A 21,232-nucleotide genomic window follows, 5' to 3' on the forward strand; every position below is an offset into this window, starting at 1 on the left:
TTTCACTAAACCTGGAAACTATATAACGATTCGGTAATGGCAGTGCGTCATTCGTCGGCCAATTATGATCTCCGATGTAGCAGAAATCTTTCGGTTTCACTTCCGCTGTATCTAATAGAGGCCTGTAAGCAAGTTACGCATGCACGCGTATTGTTTCAACCGATTTCCTTCGTTGCGTCATGTGGCAACTGCGACGAAGCAGAAGCGTCACGTCCTTCGCGGAGGACTAATAAATCACTTTGTTGTTACACAGCGACGGCTGGTCGTTTCATTTAAATAAGAATAAGAAACGGTGATTTCCTATGAGTCTTCGTATCATGTCAGAAATTTCAAAGTTATGGAATATTATGCTAAACGGAACTTTTTGACGTTTTTGTCATATTAAATACCGCTGTGTCGTGGAACTATTTCAAGATATTTAGAAGAAATCGGATGAACCTGGATGGTCGTTCAAATGTTACCAAAACCCATCAAAATTTCGATCTGTCGTACAACTTATTTACGTGTGTGTATGTGTGTGTGTGTGAGAACAGTCCTTCTTTAATTCTTTTCCATTCTGATGACTTTGTAACGATACGCGGTGACCAAACGATACCAATCGTAAATCAAGAGAATATAGAAAATATTCTATAATTTTCCAATTCCAGTCTTTCGTTTGGTTTCGTAGTTATAAAAGCCAATATATGTACGAGCGTTGTTCCGATGAAACAAGATTTCTTTTTTATTCACGAAACATGTATTTATGATTCTTATTTTACCATGTGTAATCGCTCTACGGAGTAGAATATCGTACGAGGTTACGAAAAACAAAACAATAATGATTAACGAGACGTATACTTAACCGTTTAACCGTCGTGTATCAGTGCATAGATTGCTTTTAATTTAGCATTGATTATTTTAGCCATTGATCTTTATGGATTCAAACTACGTCTTACGATACCATCTATACATTTTATAAAAATGTATCGCTGGTTGTTTTTTATTACAAAAGAAAAAAAAATAGAAAAAACTATAATCTTAATACTTAATCATTCCTATTAATAAATCGAGGTAAAGTTTGTGCCTCAAGGGATTACTATTAGTAAAGAGATACGTATATACCGCAGAGAATACAATAATTTTACGTTCAATTCACTGCTACGAACATCGCAAAGACCAGCTGCGGTAAAGATAACACGTGTCGCCGAACTTAACGGAAAACCTTTAACCGAGATAAGCAGTTTGATAATCCGTGTGTCTGGTATCGACCAAAATGTCTATGCACTGGCCGGTAAAGGCTACCGACAAAGAGGCAGGCGGGTCTTTGATACGAAAATATCGGGATAGACACATTTCCCTTGCTTTGACGAGAGATACCGTGCACCGTCTCGACGCATCGCGGGGGTTCGACAAAGGGGACGAGAGCATCCGCGGCAGACATTTTTTCAATGACAGCACGTTGACTTTCTGTCTGTTGCCAACTACGAAACGGCGCTAGTGGAACTAAATCGACAAAGCAATGCTTTGTCCGCACAATTCTCGATGGTGTAGCAAATTCTTTGAACGAAAACCTTTGTCCGTGCATGAGAATTACAATTAACACCGAACCAAGTATCCCCCTAATGAAAAGTTGCTCGTAAATAACGAAATTTCCCCTAGCTGTGCGGACAGAAAGTTCTTCCAGTTAATTGTTAACGAGGACGAATGTTTCCAATATGAATTCCCGAGGGACTACGAAACGCGTGTGCGTTTCCACGCGTACTCTACGATAGGAATAACCATTTCCAGGCCATCGACCGTGTAAACCACGCGAGTCACCGAGCAATACAATTAAGTCCTTTGTGTCGTTGCACTGCCACCCTCTTCCTGGCTTCTGACACGCATCCACACGCGTATATTTATAAATATAAGGCCATCCGAGTAAAAGGTATCTGTGATACAGTTGCACGAGCACGAGTTCGCTTCCATTACACTCGTCTTCCCTTTTCGCACCCTCGTGGGGTTTGTTTCGCCGTGGGCGTGCACCCACGTCTGCAAGCGTTAGCACGCGATAGAATTTTAAACCGACCTATTACATTTACTTTCTGTTGAATTAAAAACGTATCGATCCATGCTAGCATACTTTTACGAACACCGTGAGATTAGATTGACGCATATGAAACTTGGTATTCCAAATAAAAGTTTACCAGTACAAACGTAATTGAAGATCGATATCGATGAAATATCAAGCTACAAATAGTAAATATATATAGCTGATAATGCTGTATCGTATCTTTCGGGATCGTTTGAGTTTCTCCAACTGTGATATTTGCAGCAGTGATTATTGCAGAAATTTTGAGTGAAAGTGTTTATACTGACAAAAGACAATGTGTCATATTCGAGCAAATGTCGGACTTCCATTGATAACTCGACCGTATTATTTGCCAAGTTCCCATAGTATCTTCACTTCCTTCGGATATAGATCGTAATCGCGAGTTTCCGGCTAGATTTACCTTTGACCAAAGGATGTTTTGAATACAGATAACGAGCTCCTAACATCGTGCAAGGGAAAAAAGAAATTCTTACCCCGAACGAGACTCGAAAGTAGCTGTGTAAATTTTCCTATGTTGTTCAAATAGTAGCCCGTTTGGAGCGGATCTTCGCGTGAAAATTTTGCACGGATATAGGCGGAAAAAATAGTCTAAAATAATTTCGATATTGTTCCTGATTGGCAAGCCGACGGCGTGTGTTACATATGCGTTTATCGAGTGTTTACGGACGCGTGGTGAACGCACAAAGCCTCATGGGAACAATAACTTCTGCGACGAATGACAGCATAAATCTCTTGCGACTGTGGGGACTACCAGGGTCATACTACTGGTGTACGAACGTAACGCAGGACACGCATTAATTCAAATTTCATTTATGACTCCGGGTATCCGGGCGTAACACGATTGGCATACGTATGATCTTCGTCGGTCTAACTCGACTAGCTTCGAAGTTTAACTCGGCAACAACAATCCGAGCTTCACGAAGGTTTTCAGGAGTAAATCTTCTTTCAGCCTGCGAAAGCAATTATTGTTCATTGATCGTTAATAACGGATTGACAAATTAGAAAATATTGAGAATGTTAACGAACAAATTTATGATAACACTTTGTCGGAGGCTTTTGTAAAAGCGGCACAAATGTGCTAAAATTTCAGACGAATTTTATCGCGAACAAATATGTTTACCATTTAGTTAATTAGTAAGTATGATTAGAGTCGAAAGCATTGCGTTTACTATATAATATCGATTATATCAGTTATATAGTTTATTTTTATTAAAACTAACCCTTTTCTGAATGATTATGCATAACTGCAGATAGGATCGATTAAAATGTAAAAAAAAAAGGATAGAATTGGAAATATGAACTCGGTGAATGTCATCGTTTTCTTATCTGTTCAGGCACAGACAAATGGTGGACGATTTTCTCCGAAAATGTGGCACTTTGATTTACGTTGAAGATGGTTCGCTGGGTAAACACGGTCTCTTAAAAGGCCTATCCGGGGGACAATGTTCCGGCATCTGGATTCTTATCGCTGGCTGCAAATCCAAAAAAAAGCTACTTCCAGGGAATGCCGAACAAAGGATCCGGAACAGCTTCTTCAAGGCCGGCATAAAGTTCCCAGTCACTCGCATAAAGAAACCACCTTTTCAAACGGCTGTGAAAGCCCGAGTACCGAGCCTCTATCATACACATACACGTACCTACTTACCTGCAGACGTAAATTATGATTCTGCCGTATTAGCATGGAATTCTCGCGTGTATCGAGGCGAATCAGGCGAGCAGGTTGTACGGCTTAACGCAAACAAAGATTCGTTCTACTGAATGCCAGGACACGTTAGAGAGGTGCGATGTATCTGTAATTTTTATTCTAGATATTTGCAAACCGTTGGAATAAAAGGAGCCTTGCGAGCCTCGTCCATCCTGTGCAAAGTTTATTCGGAAACGAGGCTCGATAAAATACAAAGGCTCTGGTAGCACGTGGCTTGCATTTGTTGCTAATGTCCGTGATAAGCTACGATAAGCTATGATAATACGCTATGAATGTGGGTCGTGAGGCAACGCGATGCTAAGGAGCGAACCTATTCTTTCCACCGAATTATAATATTCTCGTTTACCTACAATGTTCTATCGTGTTCTTGAACTCCTTCCGTGAAACAGGCACGTGAGAAAGGATACCAGCCGTTTCTGACGCATTTCCCGTCTAGTTTTAGATTTTTCATCTCTGTCATCGATGAATCTCCTCGTCGTCGCTTTCGAAACTTAGGCAGAGTTGGTCTAGGCGATAGAGAAACAAACAAAATTTTACAAATCGCCTATTATCGTATTTAACGAAACATTAAGAAATCGTAAAAGAAACGCCTATACTCTACAGTTTATATCTCACCGGGTTCGCTAATATGGTTAATTTTTAGATTAGATCGTATTATCGTGCACGGGGGCTCTGGGCCCTGATGCTAATACGAGGTTCCACAGAACACATACGTAGGGACATATACACCGAATAAAGTAGCCAGGTATCCGTCATGTGTTAGTTAGGTGTTAGTTGATCGTCGATCAGCTTCCTCCCTTTCTTTCTCCGAGTTGACTTCCTGCCATGTTGTTGGGCATGATCGGCCTCGGCCGTCCTTGCCCCTTCTGCTAGGCAGCACTCCGTTACCATCTACTAGCTGGCACGAAAACATCAACTCGCTGGATGGATTAGAAAGGCTCTCTCGCATGCCAGCGCCTTCTCTTCTCTCCTTTCCTCGGCTTGCGGTCGATGCGTAGGAGGGAAAGTTACCAGGATCCCCTCTGCCTCGGAACCTCCTCCGTCCGCGTTTCGAAGGGAAGCTGCGTTCACGAACGATCGACGATCTGTTTGTGAAAATCGAATAGAAAATAGCCAAAATCGATACGTGTACTCCCATAACGATCGACGTTCGTGTATCCAACTGCTGTTCGAGGATCGAAGATGCGGGCATGAAAACGTATCTACGTTATCTTTCATAACTGTTTGGACGTTTCAATCGATTTGTAACAATGGTATTAGTTTGTTCAGAATGAGATGTCGTAATCTTCTGTTGTAGATATATGTAGAAGTCTTTGTTTAACAACGTATCGATTATCGTAGATTACCATTTTTTGCTATCTTTATGGTAGCTACATGATTTCATCCTTATTATGCTTATTATATTCTACCTGACGTTTGTCATCGATACAACGAAAGTCGTTATCGCGAATACCTTTGAACTATTTGTAGTACCGTCGCTATGAAACAATTCTTTCGATGTTTGTCGAAGATCGTCATTAAGCTACATCCCATCGACGATAAAAAAAAGCCTCCCGATACTTTTCGTACACGGTATACTGCTATGTAATTGTGTACGGCCATGGGTTGGTATGTACTTTCCAGCGACTTGGAGCGCGTTCGTTGTCTTCTGCCGACGCGCGTGGGATCGCGTGCCAAATAATCCCTGAGAAAACGCGGAGCAAATCGTGCAACGATGAATTAGGGGGAGGCGGGGTGGGGGAGAGTGATAGTTCTCTCTCTTGATTGCGCCTTTGTGTCCGGATCGCGTGGCAGACTTTCATCGTGTAACGTATTACACGTACTTTTATCATATACCGGGAGAAAAATACATCTCGTTCCACGGATAGAAACGGGTATCGATGTATATTACGCGGCGAACGAAAGAATACGTTCGTTTAGTATTAAGATGGATGATCATTAAAACCAGCACAGTTAATATTAATTATCGGTATTCCGCGAGGAAAATACGATTTCGCGCGGTTAGAAATATTATTTCCGACGAATCGGTCGATAGATCATGTTCGAAATAACCCCTTTTGCCTCGATCACCGAGCCGATTTCAACCAACTGATCGTCGTTGCGTACAGACGTCGCTAACTGTTGCTCGTGGTATTAATGGAGCCGAATGTCCGTGAAATCGGGAAGGAAATAGCACTTTGCTCGCTCGACTCGATGGCAACAGCCTGCGCCGCGACCTTTCGCAGGACCATCGATTACGACTGCTATCCTAGGAAACTGGTTGTGCACGTAGATTACTGGTCGCGCGATGAATCAGCCGAGTATCATCGCTAAGATGTATATGCAGATGCGTAGAACGCATATCCTTATGATTGACTCGTCGATTCAAGAAATCTTTGTCGATATCTTTTCAGAATGGTTTCATATGTCAGCCATCCTTAGATCGCTACTCTCGGAGATTCAGTGTGCGTGTAATCTTCGGGTACTATAGCTTGATATTCTAATTTTTTCATTTCGTTAACGAACCATCAAGGACCAGGCAGTAAGATATGCATAAAACGGACATAAACGTAATATTATTGGAAAGCGTAAATTATTTCACGCGTTACTTTGTTAAGGCACATAAAATCATTGCCGTTGAAAAAATATGCGATTCTAGTGGTGATATTTCAGCGAAGATATTAAGCGAAGCTGCAGATCCCGGAGGCAAACGTACGATCTCGCTCGAAATGGGTGGTCAGCGTTCGGATGGATTTACAATTAGATAAGTCGAAGGAAACCAGCTCCTTCGATCAGTTCCACCGAAAGTCTATTAAGAAGCGCGAACTCGCTCCTCCGCTATCTGTAACCTACTTGAATCTGGTATTACCAGATGCATTGTCGATGAGGCCGTATTTTGCAAATCAATTTCATTCGAACGGAAATATTATCTCGATGGTATGCGTTAATTGCGTCAGGTAGACTCATCGAAAGCGCCAGATAACTCGATTGAGAAACTCGTCCGCGTGTTTCGCAAGATCCTGTTAAGAAATGCGTTCGGCTAACTCTTCGTTCGTCTGGTCAAATTTCCTAATAGGATATTACGTAGACTTTGATGGAAGTTATTCGAACGTGCTCGACTGACACGTCTGTTCTTCCATCTGACAATTAGAGGAACAGCCGTCGGGAGAATAAACGATTCGTTGATTCGATTTCCGAATTCCGCGACGTTTGAGCGACGAGGCTGCATTCGAGACTCGTGCGGATAGAACCGCGTCATAGAGCGCGGAGACAACGGTTATCCTTATCGAGATTTAGCTGATTTATATCGGCATTGGAAGCTGCACCGACATATTAGGAGATCTATAATGCAGAGGCGCGCATAGCCACGACTCCGCGGCCCCTCTCTTTCTCCGGATCGTTGCTGCCGCTCTTTCGCCGCGAAATCGATAAATTATACATTCAATTATTCATGCTCGGTCGCCATAATCATGTACGGTAGTTGACAAGATCCTGGCACGCTTTACAAGCCCCCTGGCTCTGCGCGTTTCTTCGCTAGTCCAAGGTGAGTTCCGTTTACTCGATCGGTCGTAAGCTATTCGATTTACTCGTTGTCGATGCTTTACTAGCTCGTTAAACTAGCTTTAAAACGGTTTTATTAACGCGAGATATCGCACGACAAATAACGTAGAAAGAGTCGCGCGTTGTTTGCGTCTCGGCTGCGAAGTGAACGCTGCTGAATCGTTTTCTGTTCGGAAAGCACGGCATTGAAATCTCCGGGTGGAGAGTGGCAAAAATGGAGCAGCTCGCCGTCTCGGAGATCTCGTTATCGAATCGTATATAGGCTCGTGATATTGCTTATTAATCGCAAGATCGGTTTGCGAAGCTTGAAAGACGCGTGGGGAGACGGAGAAGGAGGATGATAAAGAAACATAGGCGAAATACGCGCGAGAGGAGGAATGGAGAGCGAGAGAGAGAAAAGGAAGTGGTCGGTCGGTCGGTCGGTCGGTCGGTGCATGCCTGTCAAGTTCTTTCTCTCTCTCTCGTTCGAAGTTGGTGCAAAGAGTTTACTCGTTCGGTTTCGGATCCGTTCGGATCGCTTCGGTTCGGTTCGGTACTGTCACCGAGTTTTGTCATAGGTGGGGGGTACGTTTCCCCTACCACGTTAGAGATAGCGAAGGCGCTTCGAGAATCGAGAGTGGGGAATCGTACGAAGCTTCGGCGGAAGGTTCAATTGTTGGCCAACCATCGCGACGAGTGGTTGCGCGTGATAAACACTCGCACGATAGAAGCGCGTGCTTCGTTTCGCGATCGGTGCGTGCACTGGGGCTAGACTTGTGCGTTCGACGTCGCCTCTAATCGACGACGATCATCGTACGAAACGTGCAGCAAGATGAAACGCGTGCCTGTAATCGCGACAGTGACGTGGTGATTGGTTTCGTCGTTGTTCGCGTTATATCGGCGTGAGTAAACCCGTAGTCCGTGTAAACGCAGTGACCGAAGCAGAGAGAAAACACCACCTTCCCTTTTTTCTTACTACTTCCTTTCTAACGTTTGCCTGTGAATACGGAGGATATTTACGCGAGTATTGCTGGCTGTGATCGCAACAAGTGAAATCTCCATAGTCTTCTTCCGTCTCCTTCTCCTTCTTTGCTTCTTTTTTTTTTCTTTTATTCTTTTGTGTGACTCGACTACAACGAGACTACCCGTGTGCCTGCTGGTTATCTACTTTGGCGGTCGTGACGCTTCGTCGTACGACCGAGCAACAGAAAAATTTGGGATTATCCGTGCATCTTGCGTTTGGTTCAGTTGACGTACCGTCGACCGGGTAGCGGCCATGACGGCGGACAGCTTGTTCGAGACTACCAGCATCCCAGGGCATCTCGCTCCCACGCCCCAGAGGCTGGAGAGGCTTCTCTCGAAACAGACCCTCGAGGAACTGTACGAGGTCGAGGAACAACCTTTCGCACGGTGAGTCCAGTCTCGCTTCTCTTCCTCTTTTCGCTTCGTCTCGTCTCCATGCTATTCTATCTCTTCTCATCGTCTCTTTGTGTAACGAGGTTACCGCGTCTACGTATATGTTTCTCACTCGGAACATAGAACGTCGATCGTTTTTCTCTATGTGTGTCCTCGCTAGGTCACCGATCTATCGCGCGCATCGAGCCCCCGTTAATTAAAATTGTTTATATCTTCTTCCTTCTTGTCTTTCTCTTTCTATTCGCGTACCTCTTCTAACTTTGTTTTGTTTGGCTACCGTGTCGAAATGCTTTCCTTTAGAGACATTGCTGTTTCGCGACTGGAAGCAGACGGCGCGTAAAAACCTTTGAAATAGGGTTCGAGCAAGAAAACAAAAAAGTTCTAGCGATAGAATGTTCGAGCAGGGCCTGGGGGCACCCTTAACTCGGTCCCGGACCCTACCGAAGAAAGAAAGTGCCCCTACCGCGAAAGATCGAGGTCGAGACTTCGCGCGCCGATACTCTTTTACGATCTCCGTCTGCGCTAGTCTACGCCAGTATCCTTTTTCTCTCGTTTCTCGAAAATTCCATTGCTTCTTAGGAAACAGCGAAAGAAAAGAGAAGAGATAGCATACTACCGTGAATAGCTTGAAACATTCCTCCGAAACTGTACAAGGTCGATGAGCATCCGCGAACACGGTTCTCCGTGTGTTCCGAACGAATCCTGCTCCTCCGTTGTGCACACTGGATCGTCGTAGAGAAATTGTCGAATCGAATGGCGCGATATAAACGACACAGTTTTATTCTTTTCTAACATCGATACTGTAAACTTCTCGTCGTCGTTGTGTATGGAAAAACGAAAATGTTATTTTTTATATTACGTTGGCCGTAAAGCGGCGATAAAGCGGCTCGAAAGAATCAACAAACCGTACATTAGCTATTATCGCGATGTTTCGACAGTCGCGAAGGTCGAGAGATTTTGCAAAATCGCGTAACGACGAGACGCGTGCGTATCGACGTTTAAAGTTACAGTTTTGGAGCAAATAATTACGAAGGTCACGTGCTTGGAATTCCGTTGCGAAAGGAAAAGTTTTCATCGCGAGGTGTACGCTGCGTATGCAAAGTCTCGTCAAGTTACGGCGTAATATTTTCCGCTAAATATTTTTTTCAACGATATAATACTCGCAGGATGCGTTTACCGTGACAAAATTTGCCTGAAATAGTCGACAGATCCTATTATGGTCAATCGCGCATTCATCCTCGATTTGCTCCAGTGCCATTTCCATTCGCGGTCCTTTTGTTTGCTGCTTATTGGAAGTGAGTAGGTAGTAGACTGCTGTAAACGATATTGTCGTTGCACTCGGCGATAATGTAGGCCACCAGCTACGTTGTTTGTTGTTATTACACGTATCAACATCGTTCTCGTTACGTACATGTAATCCGTTTCGACGATGTCGATTGCACACATCGTCGATACAAACGTACTTAAGCTATATGATTTTCAAGAGAGAAAGAGAGATAGAGAGAGAGAGAGAAAGAGAGAGAGAGCGAGCGGGGACGCGCGGTATTAATATTTATCATCCGAATCAAGCTCTAACGACGTAACTCGACAGTTCTTTCGCGACGACCCGCTATTAGTATTCTTTCAGTGACCGGATACGTTCGAGATATTCCACAAAGGTGTTAACCGTTGCAAAGATTTATGCAGCCGTCAATCAGGATCGCCGGTCGTTAGGCGTTAGCTACGAATGCAAAATAACAGCTGCTTACTAAACACCTGCTGCATTCGAGATTTATACACGCCAGTCGTACAGTGCTTTCGTATCGAAGAACGGAGAATTATATAGTAGCTCACGAAAGTATACAGGCCGGTGCAACTTATTTCGAACTGTACTTTAACGTTATGAACGCGCGTAGGTCGAAATTACTTGGAAATATGTTGTTTACCGATCTGCTGTTGCCTAGCAGTCGTTGCTCGCAGTCGTGTGTGCGTCTAACAGTTTAAGAATTGATATTAATTGCGTGTACGTGCGATTCGAGGAAACGATCCTTTAAATTGTTTGACCAACTGTATGATGCATGCGAAACCTCGATATAAACTCGTGTACGTTATTAAGGAAAGGAATGCAAACAACCGCGGCGATTCTTCGTAAAAGTCTGGCTTACGTAAGATTCCAGGGAGAATCGTGCATCCAAAAGGAGAATGGCACGGCGATTGTTAAATGGCACTTTTTATTCACCGCATTTTATTGTTCCTTTTTCTCGCGGAATTGTTACATCGAATTAGTCGTTCGCTAAAGGTAAAACGAGTGGAGTACGCGATTCAGATATTTAATTCTGGCTCGAGTTACGAACCACCAGCGCGACGCCGCGTCGCGTCATAAACTTTAGAGAGAGAGGGATCCCGATATAAATATTATGATTATGGCTATATCGGCTTATAGGGTGCCATTCGCGAATGTAAACTGAAAAGCAAATGTGCGCCGTTTCGTTCTCTCCGATTAAAAGATTTTGAGCGCGTAATCGATACTTACCCTCGCTATATGCTAGCCGTTTTATCGCCTACGACAGACATTTGCCTTGACGATTTTTCATCGTTATTCGTATTCGTTCGTCACGGTCTTGGAATTTTATATCGACTCACACTCTTCCCTTCCATCTCTCGCCGCAAAACGAACCTCTTGGAAGCCGAACTGGTCGACTGCGGTTTTTCGTTTTATCCGCATGCCTGATTAGTAGACTGTGGACTTTTAGGTATAAAAATGCCCAAAGCGTATATATAAAATATATGCAAAGTGAAATAATTCGTACGATAACAGATGGAACATATTTCTGCCTGAGTTTCATTTATTTTTTCTTTTTTTTTTTAATTCGCATTAACATCCGCATTCCAACGATTAATGTTGATTTTTCTGAAAAAACAACAGGCTTACGTTTACCAGTTGTGTATAGCAAGAAGATGAGATAAAACATCAAGTTTCGAGGTAAATTAAAAAAAAAAAATATTTGTCGTCGCTCTTGTCTACTTTCGAAATTACGAAGTTGATCGATGTGACGATTAAGTTCACCTTGTAGAAATTAAATAGCATTCAACTGGTGAGTTTAAAAAGATTTAAAGCAAAAGATACTCGTACATTCCATCCATAGTTTGACGTAACGTACATCGATTTGACGTAGATTAATTATTTTTTCGCTTCGCTTTTTCGTCAATGAAATATCTCGACTAGAAGGTGCTTCTGTTTTTCCTTGTTCAGGTGTGAGATGGCAAACTAATTGCAGAGAGTATTATGAATCACACGCACGGTATTTCCCTACGTAAACATTTCGCCTCGTTGATTAGAGAAGCACGGTCGCCAGAGAAGCTGGAGCTTATGTACGTGCTATACTTTAGGATACAGACAAATTCATTTCTCGTGACTCAGAGAGTAAGTGGATTTCTTGTGAGCACGGGGAAAATGGTAATCGATGCGGCGCGACAGTATCTATATCATTGAAAATAACGAGCATGCTATAATAACTGCACCGTGAAACTAAAAAAACAAATGATCCTATTATTATTATTTTATGTATAACTATTACTATAGAAATATCGTACGATCACAGGTCGACAATATAGATCGATAAATGGTCTGACAAAATTCGTTCTCTATCGTTAATTATTGTTACCTTATTACATTTTTATCTTCATTAACATACAATCCGTTCCAATCTGTCGTGTTCGCTGTTGTATCGAAAGGCTTTTTTCCCCGTAATTTGTCTTATACATATTAATTTAAGCGTAGAATATAATATATGGGAAAAAGTAGCGAGATACAGAGGCAAATGCGAAAACAAATGCAAAAGCAAAGGCTGTTGGATGGAATAGCTGTGCGCCGATTTGTTCCGTATGTCGGTTGGCGCTTTAACGAGCCATCGGCCGAGAGGAGCAAATTCAATCGGCAGAAAGATATTTTGTAGCTGTGTAAGAGTGGGACGCGGGCAGATGCTTTTTATGGTATCGGGTCGCGTCTTAGAATATACGAAGACAAGTGGGGATCGTGCAAAGCAGAAGAGAGCGAGAGAGCGAGAGAGTTTAGCGTGGGTTGAAAATAGCTTGTGGCCGGACTGAGAATGCAGAGACCGTCCGCTATGCACTTGCCACTCGATATTTATACCCTTATAATAGGTAGATAGGTTGCAATGTGTCTTCGTCTTACGTCGGTCGAACGCACGAGCCTAACGACTTACCTGGAACGGTGGACAAACCACTCGGTAAACGCGGAAACATCGATATTCCGTTCTATAATCGCGTTGGATCGCGAAAAGTCTAAAAAGAAACGCTTCTACTTTTTCTGTGTCGTTCGAGAGTCGAGAGGCGCGTTCTCGTTGCCGTTCAAGTGGGATTTCCTGTAAGCGACATACGGTAAACCACGTATGCTCTATCGTAAGTATTAAAATACGTGTTGGTTTCATACGACACGTAATAATCGTTTAGATAATTAAAGATTAGTGGCCGAGAATTATGGGTTAGCGAAAGACTACGTAGCAAAAATTTAGAAAACTCATTTGTAAGAATTCTAAAAACAAATTAAGGATTCCATGTTAGACGCTTGCAAGAAAACGCTTACGAATTCGTATCCATGGTTTCCGTAATTTATGGAGTACGTAGCCGCGTGGATGCAATTAACTAAAACAGCGCGATTAGGCTTCACTTTTATTATTTATAACAGGCTTGTTATGATTTGATACATGTATGGTTTTGTCCATTGACGGGTTGAAGAAAGAAGAGAGTGGCGAAGAAATAGCCAAGCGGCGAACTCCTCTCTGGTTACGTTCGCCAAGAGCGCTCTGGTTGGAGCGTACGAGGTAACGCGACGGAAACGAGCATGCCATCTGGAAAGTAACGGTAACGGCACCTGCAATTAGTGCGACAGCCAGGCTGCCTACTTGTTGGAGGCTTGCTCGCGAGCTGGTCGTCGATGACCTTCCACCGAGGGGGAAAAACGAGATCTCTCGGAGCGCGTCGCTTGGTCGCTTCATCTCCTAGCAAAGGGATACCGCGTATCCGGTTTGTCGTATTCCGTGCTCTTTGTTCGGAACGGTTAAGGACGACGACGTGTTTCGAACCGTGCATCGGAGCTTCGACACGCGAGTCGTTCACGGTACACGATCCATTTCACTTTTTATAATGCAATAAGAATCTCGAAAATCATACCGTTCAGCGATCAGAAGGAGAAACCTGGAGGCAACGTGGATCTGATTGGTCGTTCCTCGTAAACCCAATATTATCGTTACTTCGAGGATGTTTATGCGAGTTCGTGTTTCGCGAGCATAATTAACGAAATAGAGAGTATAGGTAAATAAAAAGTTATTCGACGAACCATCGTATCCGACAGCGAGAACTTTGGTTTAGACGATCCATTATTTTTGTATATTGTACACACTTTGTGAATTCTCGCGCTTTTAAATTTCCTCTACAAACATCCGCAGACTAGTTAATTCTTTTCTGCGGAAACGTAACTTCAACCATTCGCCATACTTTGTTCCTCGTCGTACAAATCACAGAATGTAAGAGTTGGAAATATTTGGCTGATTTCAGTTACGAGATTTGTAAACCTCTTACTGTCGTATGAAATAGCATGGATTCCAGACTCGTTTCGAGAGCTTGTCGTTAGTGAAAAAATTTCTTTCGTCTGGACTTGGATCTAAATTTGTAGCCAGCCCACCCCGTCGATCCTCTTGACAGATTTCCGTTCGGGCGGAGTTATGGTCTGATTCTTTCAGGATTTTTCTTCACCCTCGACAGGGTTTCTACTCGCGGCACGTCCCGTAGGAGGCTCCGGCAGCTGTCTCCGAGACGAGCAACAGCTGTGCTCCCTGCCGATTCCATTGGCTCGAGGCATTCGTGGACGGTTCTGCGTGTCCTTTGCTTTCGAGGATACTTCTCCTACCGTGGTGCTTCCTTTCACTTAACATAACAATGCTCTTTTTTCGTTCGAAAGAATGCGAGTTCGACAAGGGGTAGTTAACGTTTCCGGTTTTTCTTCTTTTCCTTCCGTTTCTCGTTGTCGCATTTTCTTCCTTCAATGCAACAGTGGACAACGGTTTGGAAAGCGACATTTCCTGATCAAAATTCAATTTTCAACTTCAACGTTTAACCTTGTAGCTCTTCTCGCTTCTTCTTCGCGTTCCTATCTCTTTAGACATCCTAGAACAGTTTCAAGAGAAAATTTGTCGAGAAAGTTTATAAAGATTAATTAAAAGTGATAGACGTGCGATTTCTTTTATACGAAAGCTTACACACTTGTTAACATGAGCGTGTAAATTTTAAATGCGACTTATGATAAATAGTCGAATCACACCGTATAAACTGACTTTGCTAATAAGTTGACGCAGCTTTAGCCGATAGAAAGTGGATATAAAGGCGTTTTTCAATTTTCGCCGAAGAACATTTTCCTCGGACCATTGTACTCCACTCGACCAACAGACAGACGCGTTCGTTTCAGGGAGATCTGTTGTTTTGACAATCGGTCGGGCGGTCGTTAGTCGTCGAAGGAAAGGGGAAGTCGTGACTCAGCGAGGTTCTGCGACATCTTATTAACATCCCCTTCTGCACGATAACGGCGATTATCGGCGATACAGATACAGCGAACGATAAAGCGGTCGTGGCGTTCCGTATCGAGAGGGCTCTTCAGCTTCCCGTCTCCTTAATTATATTTATCGGGTCAGTCGATCGGAACGGTCGCCGCGGACCGAGATCTCGCGTTGGTTCGTCGCGAACTCTCTCCTTTGGTAAAAAGTACGATGGCTCGATCGCTTCACGGGTGAGAAAATACGACGGTACGAGCCGCGAACGAGCTACATCAACGAACAAACGTTGCCTTCTTCTCAAGGTCGCCGTGATCATTGTCCGTTCACTAGCGCGTTGCTCGCTCATCCGATCGATAACTCTCTTCTCGTGGATCGTGTTCTACGAGTTCGAGGGAAGAAGCCACCCAGAGTCGTAGACGAGCCGTGGCTCTTGAGAAATAACGAGAAATTCCAGCCATCGTTATTCACCGGTACCGTATTTAGACAGGCTGTTATTCGTGCCCGTTACAAAGCAACGAATACTCCCCTTCGGTCGTCGCAGGTGTTGCAGTCCTTTTTCTTTCCGCCGACCTTCGAATAAAGATATCGTTTCCAGGGGAAGAAAAGTTTCCGTTCGAGTTCGAGTTCGATTTCTAGCTCGCCACGGTGAAACACAGCGAGATCCAGATCTCGTTCTGGATTCGTGCGTTCGAACGAGACACGGTAGATTCGCGGTGGTATCTCGCCGGAGTACGGGAAATCAGCGAATCTCAATCGGGCGAGAAACGTCCTGCCGGAATGATCTATGGATCGAGATCGATCGCAGAGCTCTCACGAGAACTGCTACGAAAGGCAGAGAGAGGTGTTGTATAGTTGTTGCGATATTACGACATAGAGTCTTGGAGGCTTGGAAGTCGGGCACGATGGAGAAGGGCGACGCTGGATCGTTGGCGATCCCCATGATCTATGGATCACGATTTCTTCCTGCCAGGACACTTCGTTCGAACCGTTGCGCCGTGTGTCCTATGCTCACGACTCGAACGCGTATCTTGGTTTTTTAGATTGCTTCGTTAAGGATGAATCAGTATTGCAAGAAAGGCGTTACGCGATGTTGGATAAGTCGTTTAAAAAAAATGCTTTCTCCGAACGTGCAGCCTTTCTTTGCCGAGCTTCTTAGTTTAACGACTTCTCTTGAAATTCGTCAGGCAGAAATTCACGAGAAATTTCGTTCGATTCGCATCCTCTCGAAACGATCGAATCTTTTTCAGACTCTTGAATCGCGTCTTGGCTTCGAGCTGGGAAACACTCTCGCATGCTTGAAAACGAGATTGCTCGTTGTTCCGTGGCATACTCGACGCCTACGCTCGTTTTCTTCCTCTTTTCTCTCTGCACGCGCTGCGTGTTCTTTCAACGAAATGAAAGACAAGTTTGGCCAGCGCTTCCATTCATAGTTATTAGGGTTAAACGACGCGCAAAATGCGCCTTCTCCTCTCGTATCCTGCGTCTCCTTCCTTCTTATTGCTAGCGTCTTTATCCGCTGCGAAAGGAATCGTGTGCATCCCTCGCAGCTTTTCGTTTCGTTTTAACCGACTCGCGCTGCCAAGTCGTAAACAATAATAACGATGCGATCGTCGAAGGAACCTCGCAAGCAATTGCAACGTGATTATCTGTAATGTCTCTGAGCATACAGGGTGTTTCGGTTATTTTGAATTCTTGAATATCTCAGTAAGCTCTGAAAGACGAAGGAATAGCGTGAGAACGAAATTAACTGACTCGGAACGACGAGCATCCAATCGACGATCGTCAACGTTCTTGTACATGAAACTGAATATCTTTCGATACGTCGATCGACGCGTTCCATAACTCGGCGTGGGTGCTCGTCGTATAATTCTCTCGTAATCTCCGTACGAAAAACAAGACGCAGAAGACGAGAACCTATCGCTTAGCGTTTTCCGCGATCGAACAAAGAGATAGCTAAACCGTTTTTAGGAATACGAGGTAAACGAAACACCCTGTATGAACGTACGTATATTAAGGCACGACCTGCCAGTTGGATGTGGTATTCTTGTTTTCTCGTTACCGGTGCCGAAGTTATACTCGCATGTGCCGTAGAAGCCGCGGAAAGTAGCAACGAACGAATTTGTACGGGCGATATCGTGAAAGAGTCAGGGCAAGAGAAAGAAAAAGAAACAGAAAAAGAGAAAGAGAGAGTCGTAGCTTGTTCGTTAAGACCACATACGCGACGACCTCGTTACTACAACGCGGTCGCTCCCCTTCGGTTTCCGTTCGGTTAACCGTAAATTACAACCACGACCGGTGTGTAACGAGCATAATGGCGACGGTAGCCGGGTGAAGGTCGGCCAACTCGAGCGAGCGATGCGACGCAAACGACGATACGAATCGACCGGCATTTCGTTTCTTTCACGATAAAAAGCTATCCGGAGTATTTACCCGTCTTGATGTCGAACAGTCGAATCGAAAAACCCAATAGCAGCACAAGAGCGTTCTTGTATATCGCGCGTCCGATCAAAGATAGGTAACAACCTTGTCCTTATGTAGCGTGGTCGAAAGATGAAACCTCGATCGAGGCTAACGATATGCAGATTCCATTATCCTTCCAACGTTCGCTATCCGCGCTTCTGTTCTCTCTTCAAATTTTCCTTTCTTTCGCGTCGAAAAGTTCTCGTTACGTTGCACGATCGCCTTGGATTTAAACGAGTCGCTTCAGTTCCAATCGTTCGTGTTCGAATAACCTGATTTCAAGAGGACACCTAATGGCAAATAAAAAGGAAGTAGTTACAGCGGATTATGGAAATACTCGGACGCTCGTAGAAGCTTTATACGAACACGTATTATATGAACGTTGGAATATCTGCAAATTTAAATATGCTATACGCGCCAAGCGAAACGTCTTGCAGTTTCATTAGCAGTATAACAAGTCCTGATCGTATTATCATTCTATTGGTAATATTTGAGACCAATATGAACGGATTTACATTGGTAAAATGTATGAAATTATTGGAAATGAAACCAGTTGACTAATAAGAACACTGGAGAAGATATTTCGAGTTTGGTAAACGACCAGTTTTCCTCGTAGGGAGATTTTAAGTTTGTTGGAATTTAAATTACTCGGACGAAGGTAGTTTGACTAATCCGAACAGGGTCTTAAAATTAATCTCGGTCGTGTAGCATCCAGAAATCATTGGAAAGTATGTTTCAGCGTGTCTAACCATCCCGCTCGAAGGTGTCCTACTTCGCCAGCAACATATATCGTCGATCGTTGCGGTTCCGCGTATCCATTGTGGCGTACATTGGAAAGGGAATAACCTTGCCCGCATTTTCTATCGTATCGCAAGATATCTACCCCTGTTTCCTTTCGCGTACCGCCCAGATCAACCGATTATTATCCTTAAACCTAAACAGATACGATATCTATTTTTCATTTTCCAAAGCCTAGCAATTAATCTTAACCAAAGCGGTCTCGTTATTTAGTTGTGGAAAAAATATCCGGATAATAAGTCGATGATCCGTGATTCACGGGTAATTTCAAGCTTTCGAATCGTTTGATCGATTCTCATCTCGAGATCGTTCGACTACCCCCGATAACACAGGGTTGTAATTAGGCGAATGATCAGCACGCGCGGTTCGTACGTAATTCGCAAGAACCAGATACGTAGGCTTTGTAATTGTAGATTATTACTTGGGTACCGCGTGATCTGATAAGCTAAGCCCAAAGTAAAGAAATTACGCGAATCAATCGTACCTTGACGCTCGTTCTAGATGTGTAAGCAATAGTTTGCGGAGAGAACAACGTAGGAATTGGTTGCTTCCTTCATTCGTTGCAATATCGCCGTTTTCTCGAGATATTTATTGCCAGATATTTATCGCCAATTAACATTCTCGTACTGGGAACCTATTATTCTTCCATTTTCACTTTCCATTCGTAAAATGTGTCGGTCACTCTGAATAGTCGAACGTCTGTAATCTTACAACAACGGATGGATCATCGTTGTCACGAGCGTTCAATGTTTCATTTCGTAACGATGCAGCGAAGAAGAGAAAGGATTCTTATCGCTGTATGATGGCGAACTTTGTTTAAAATACAAAACGATCTAAATGCATAAAGAGCAATTCTACAATGCTGCTTAAGTCTTGCAAATCGGTGCTAGCATCTTACGAAACGACAACGATAAAAGGTAACATATTTGCACGTGTGAAAATTGACTCAGCCTCCATCCTGTGAAGGTTAAAGATCTTGATATCTTTCTTTTCAAAGAAGATAGAAATAAGGTTATAGGAAAAATAAATAACGCTAGACGAATAAAAGGAAATGTTAAAAGTCGATTCGCCGAGGGAAGAAAGAGCGGAGTCGGATAAACCGTTGGATCGTTCTCCGATCGACGCTCGACAAAGCCGATCACCCACGCCTCGCAGGAATCCCAAGGGCGAATTCGTGTCTCTCGAGCCACTTACACCTCCGGCGGCTGCTCCGGCCAACCGTAGTCGATATAGTTCGACGATATCGCTTTACCGGTGTCCTCTCTCTTTCTCTGTCCCAGATTCGATGCTATACGATGCACAGTACATGCCTGTAAACATCATGGCCAGCTCTGTATACGGCCCTTGTAACGCAATGCGGGTCAATCGATCGGGCAGATTCGATCGGAGTATCTCGACGTGCGGTCCTTTACTTTGCTTCGGAAGGCCACTTGTCCTTTTGTCGTCGCAGTTAACAGCGTCGATAAATTGACATCAAGTTGCAAGATTTAGGTTTTTTCAACTTTCACGTTGATCGAAACCATCTTTCTTTTGTTTTCTTTTTGTTTTTTTTTTTTTGTTTTTGAAAGGACAGTGTGATAAATTTTAGTTGAATGTATAATTTTGCGATACGTCGGAAGATAAGAACAAAGTATCACGGCGACTGATTCTATAATGTAGGTGAAACGGTCGCGCAACGAAATCCGCTTGTTCGCATCGAGCCATAGAGCTCGACACCATTCATCGATAGCATCGCGAAATCGGGGAAAACTTTTAAGCGATATTCATGAACGGTTTGCTGCGAGTTTCTTCCGCCTTTCCTCCGGAAAGACACTCAGGCTTCGGTTACGCACGACCTGTTGCTCCTACGATATATTTCACCGGTCTGTGGCATACGCGCAGACTTGGACGCGATTTAATCGCGATACGAGTTACGCGCGAAACTTTCACGCGGCTGACGTCATTGGTGTAACGCCGAAACGAAGAGCCTTGAACGAGCAGATTCCGGAGCCGGCGTTTCGTTATCGTACACAAGGTGCATTCGTCATCGATCTAGTCATAGTAAACTTCTGCAAACCTGACCTACATCGCTTTATGAATCACGAATTCGTGCTGTCGCTGTGAACCGGTAATCTCGCGCACGATTTCATGGATCGTCGTTAATTCGTACGAATGACAGGGGCACGATGATCGCTTCCCTTTGTAAATAACATTTTAAATAATATTTAAGTAGACATTTTTCACGAAACACAGACTCTTACGTTCATTAGCTGCCAAGCTGCCCATTTACTACACGTATATACCTACACGATTGTCACATAAACGGACAAAAAGCGTTATTTTGTCTGTTAGCAAACAGCACGTGTTCGCTACGATAAATCAGGATAGAAAAAAATGTCTGGTTTACATCAGTCCTAACGCGATTCGTGGCAAATGTCGGGTTTGGATCGATTCAGTTAGGCGAAGTCACCGAGTGTTACAGAACACGTGCAACGGTATACATATTTGGAAGTGGTTGCGTCGGATTTTCGCAATTCCCTGCCAGTACGTGGTTGGTGCACCGCGACCGCGGTCGTGAAAGGTGCGCCGTGAAAAGTTTACGCGTTGTTCGTGGTCCGGTCTTTTCAAGCCTAGCAACAGAAAACACCGGTCATCAGCAGAAACGCGAGAATTCGTTCCCCTCGACACGCACATTCCTCGTTCCAGGGACTGACAGCTGACGAGCCAGTCTGCGGC

General features: G+C 43.9%; 1 protein-coding gene across 2 annotated transcripts in view; it reads left to right on the forward strand.

Annotated features, from left to right (window-relative positions):
• The first annotated feature begins 7,958 nt into the window (after nt 1-7,958).
• Nucleotides 7,959-21,232, forward strand: part of LOC122574518 (serine/threonine-protein kinase 17B-like) — a 64,387-nt gene continuing 51,113 nt past the window's right edge. The window contains exon 1 of one of the 2 annotated variants that reach the window (XM_043742216.1): nt 7,959-8,705. In XM_043742216.1, coding sequence (XP_043598151.1) covers nt 8,572-8,705 — 134 coding nt within the window. In that variant the 5' untranslated portion in view covers nt 7,959-8,571. The remainder of the gene's footprint in view (nt 8,706-21,232) is intronic. The other variant, XM_043742217.1, reaches the window with a different exon arrangement.

The sequence above is a fragment of the Bombus pyrosoma genome, linkage group LG13 (assembly GCF_014825855.1).
Source record: "Bombus pyrosoma isolate SC7728 linkage group LG13, ASM1482585v1, whole genome shotgun sequence".
Classification (NCBI taxonomy): domain Eukaryota; kingdom Metazoa; phylum Arthropoda; class Insecta; order Hymenoptera; family Apidae; genus Bombus; species Bombus pyrosoma.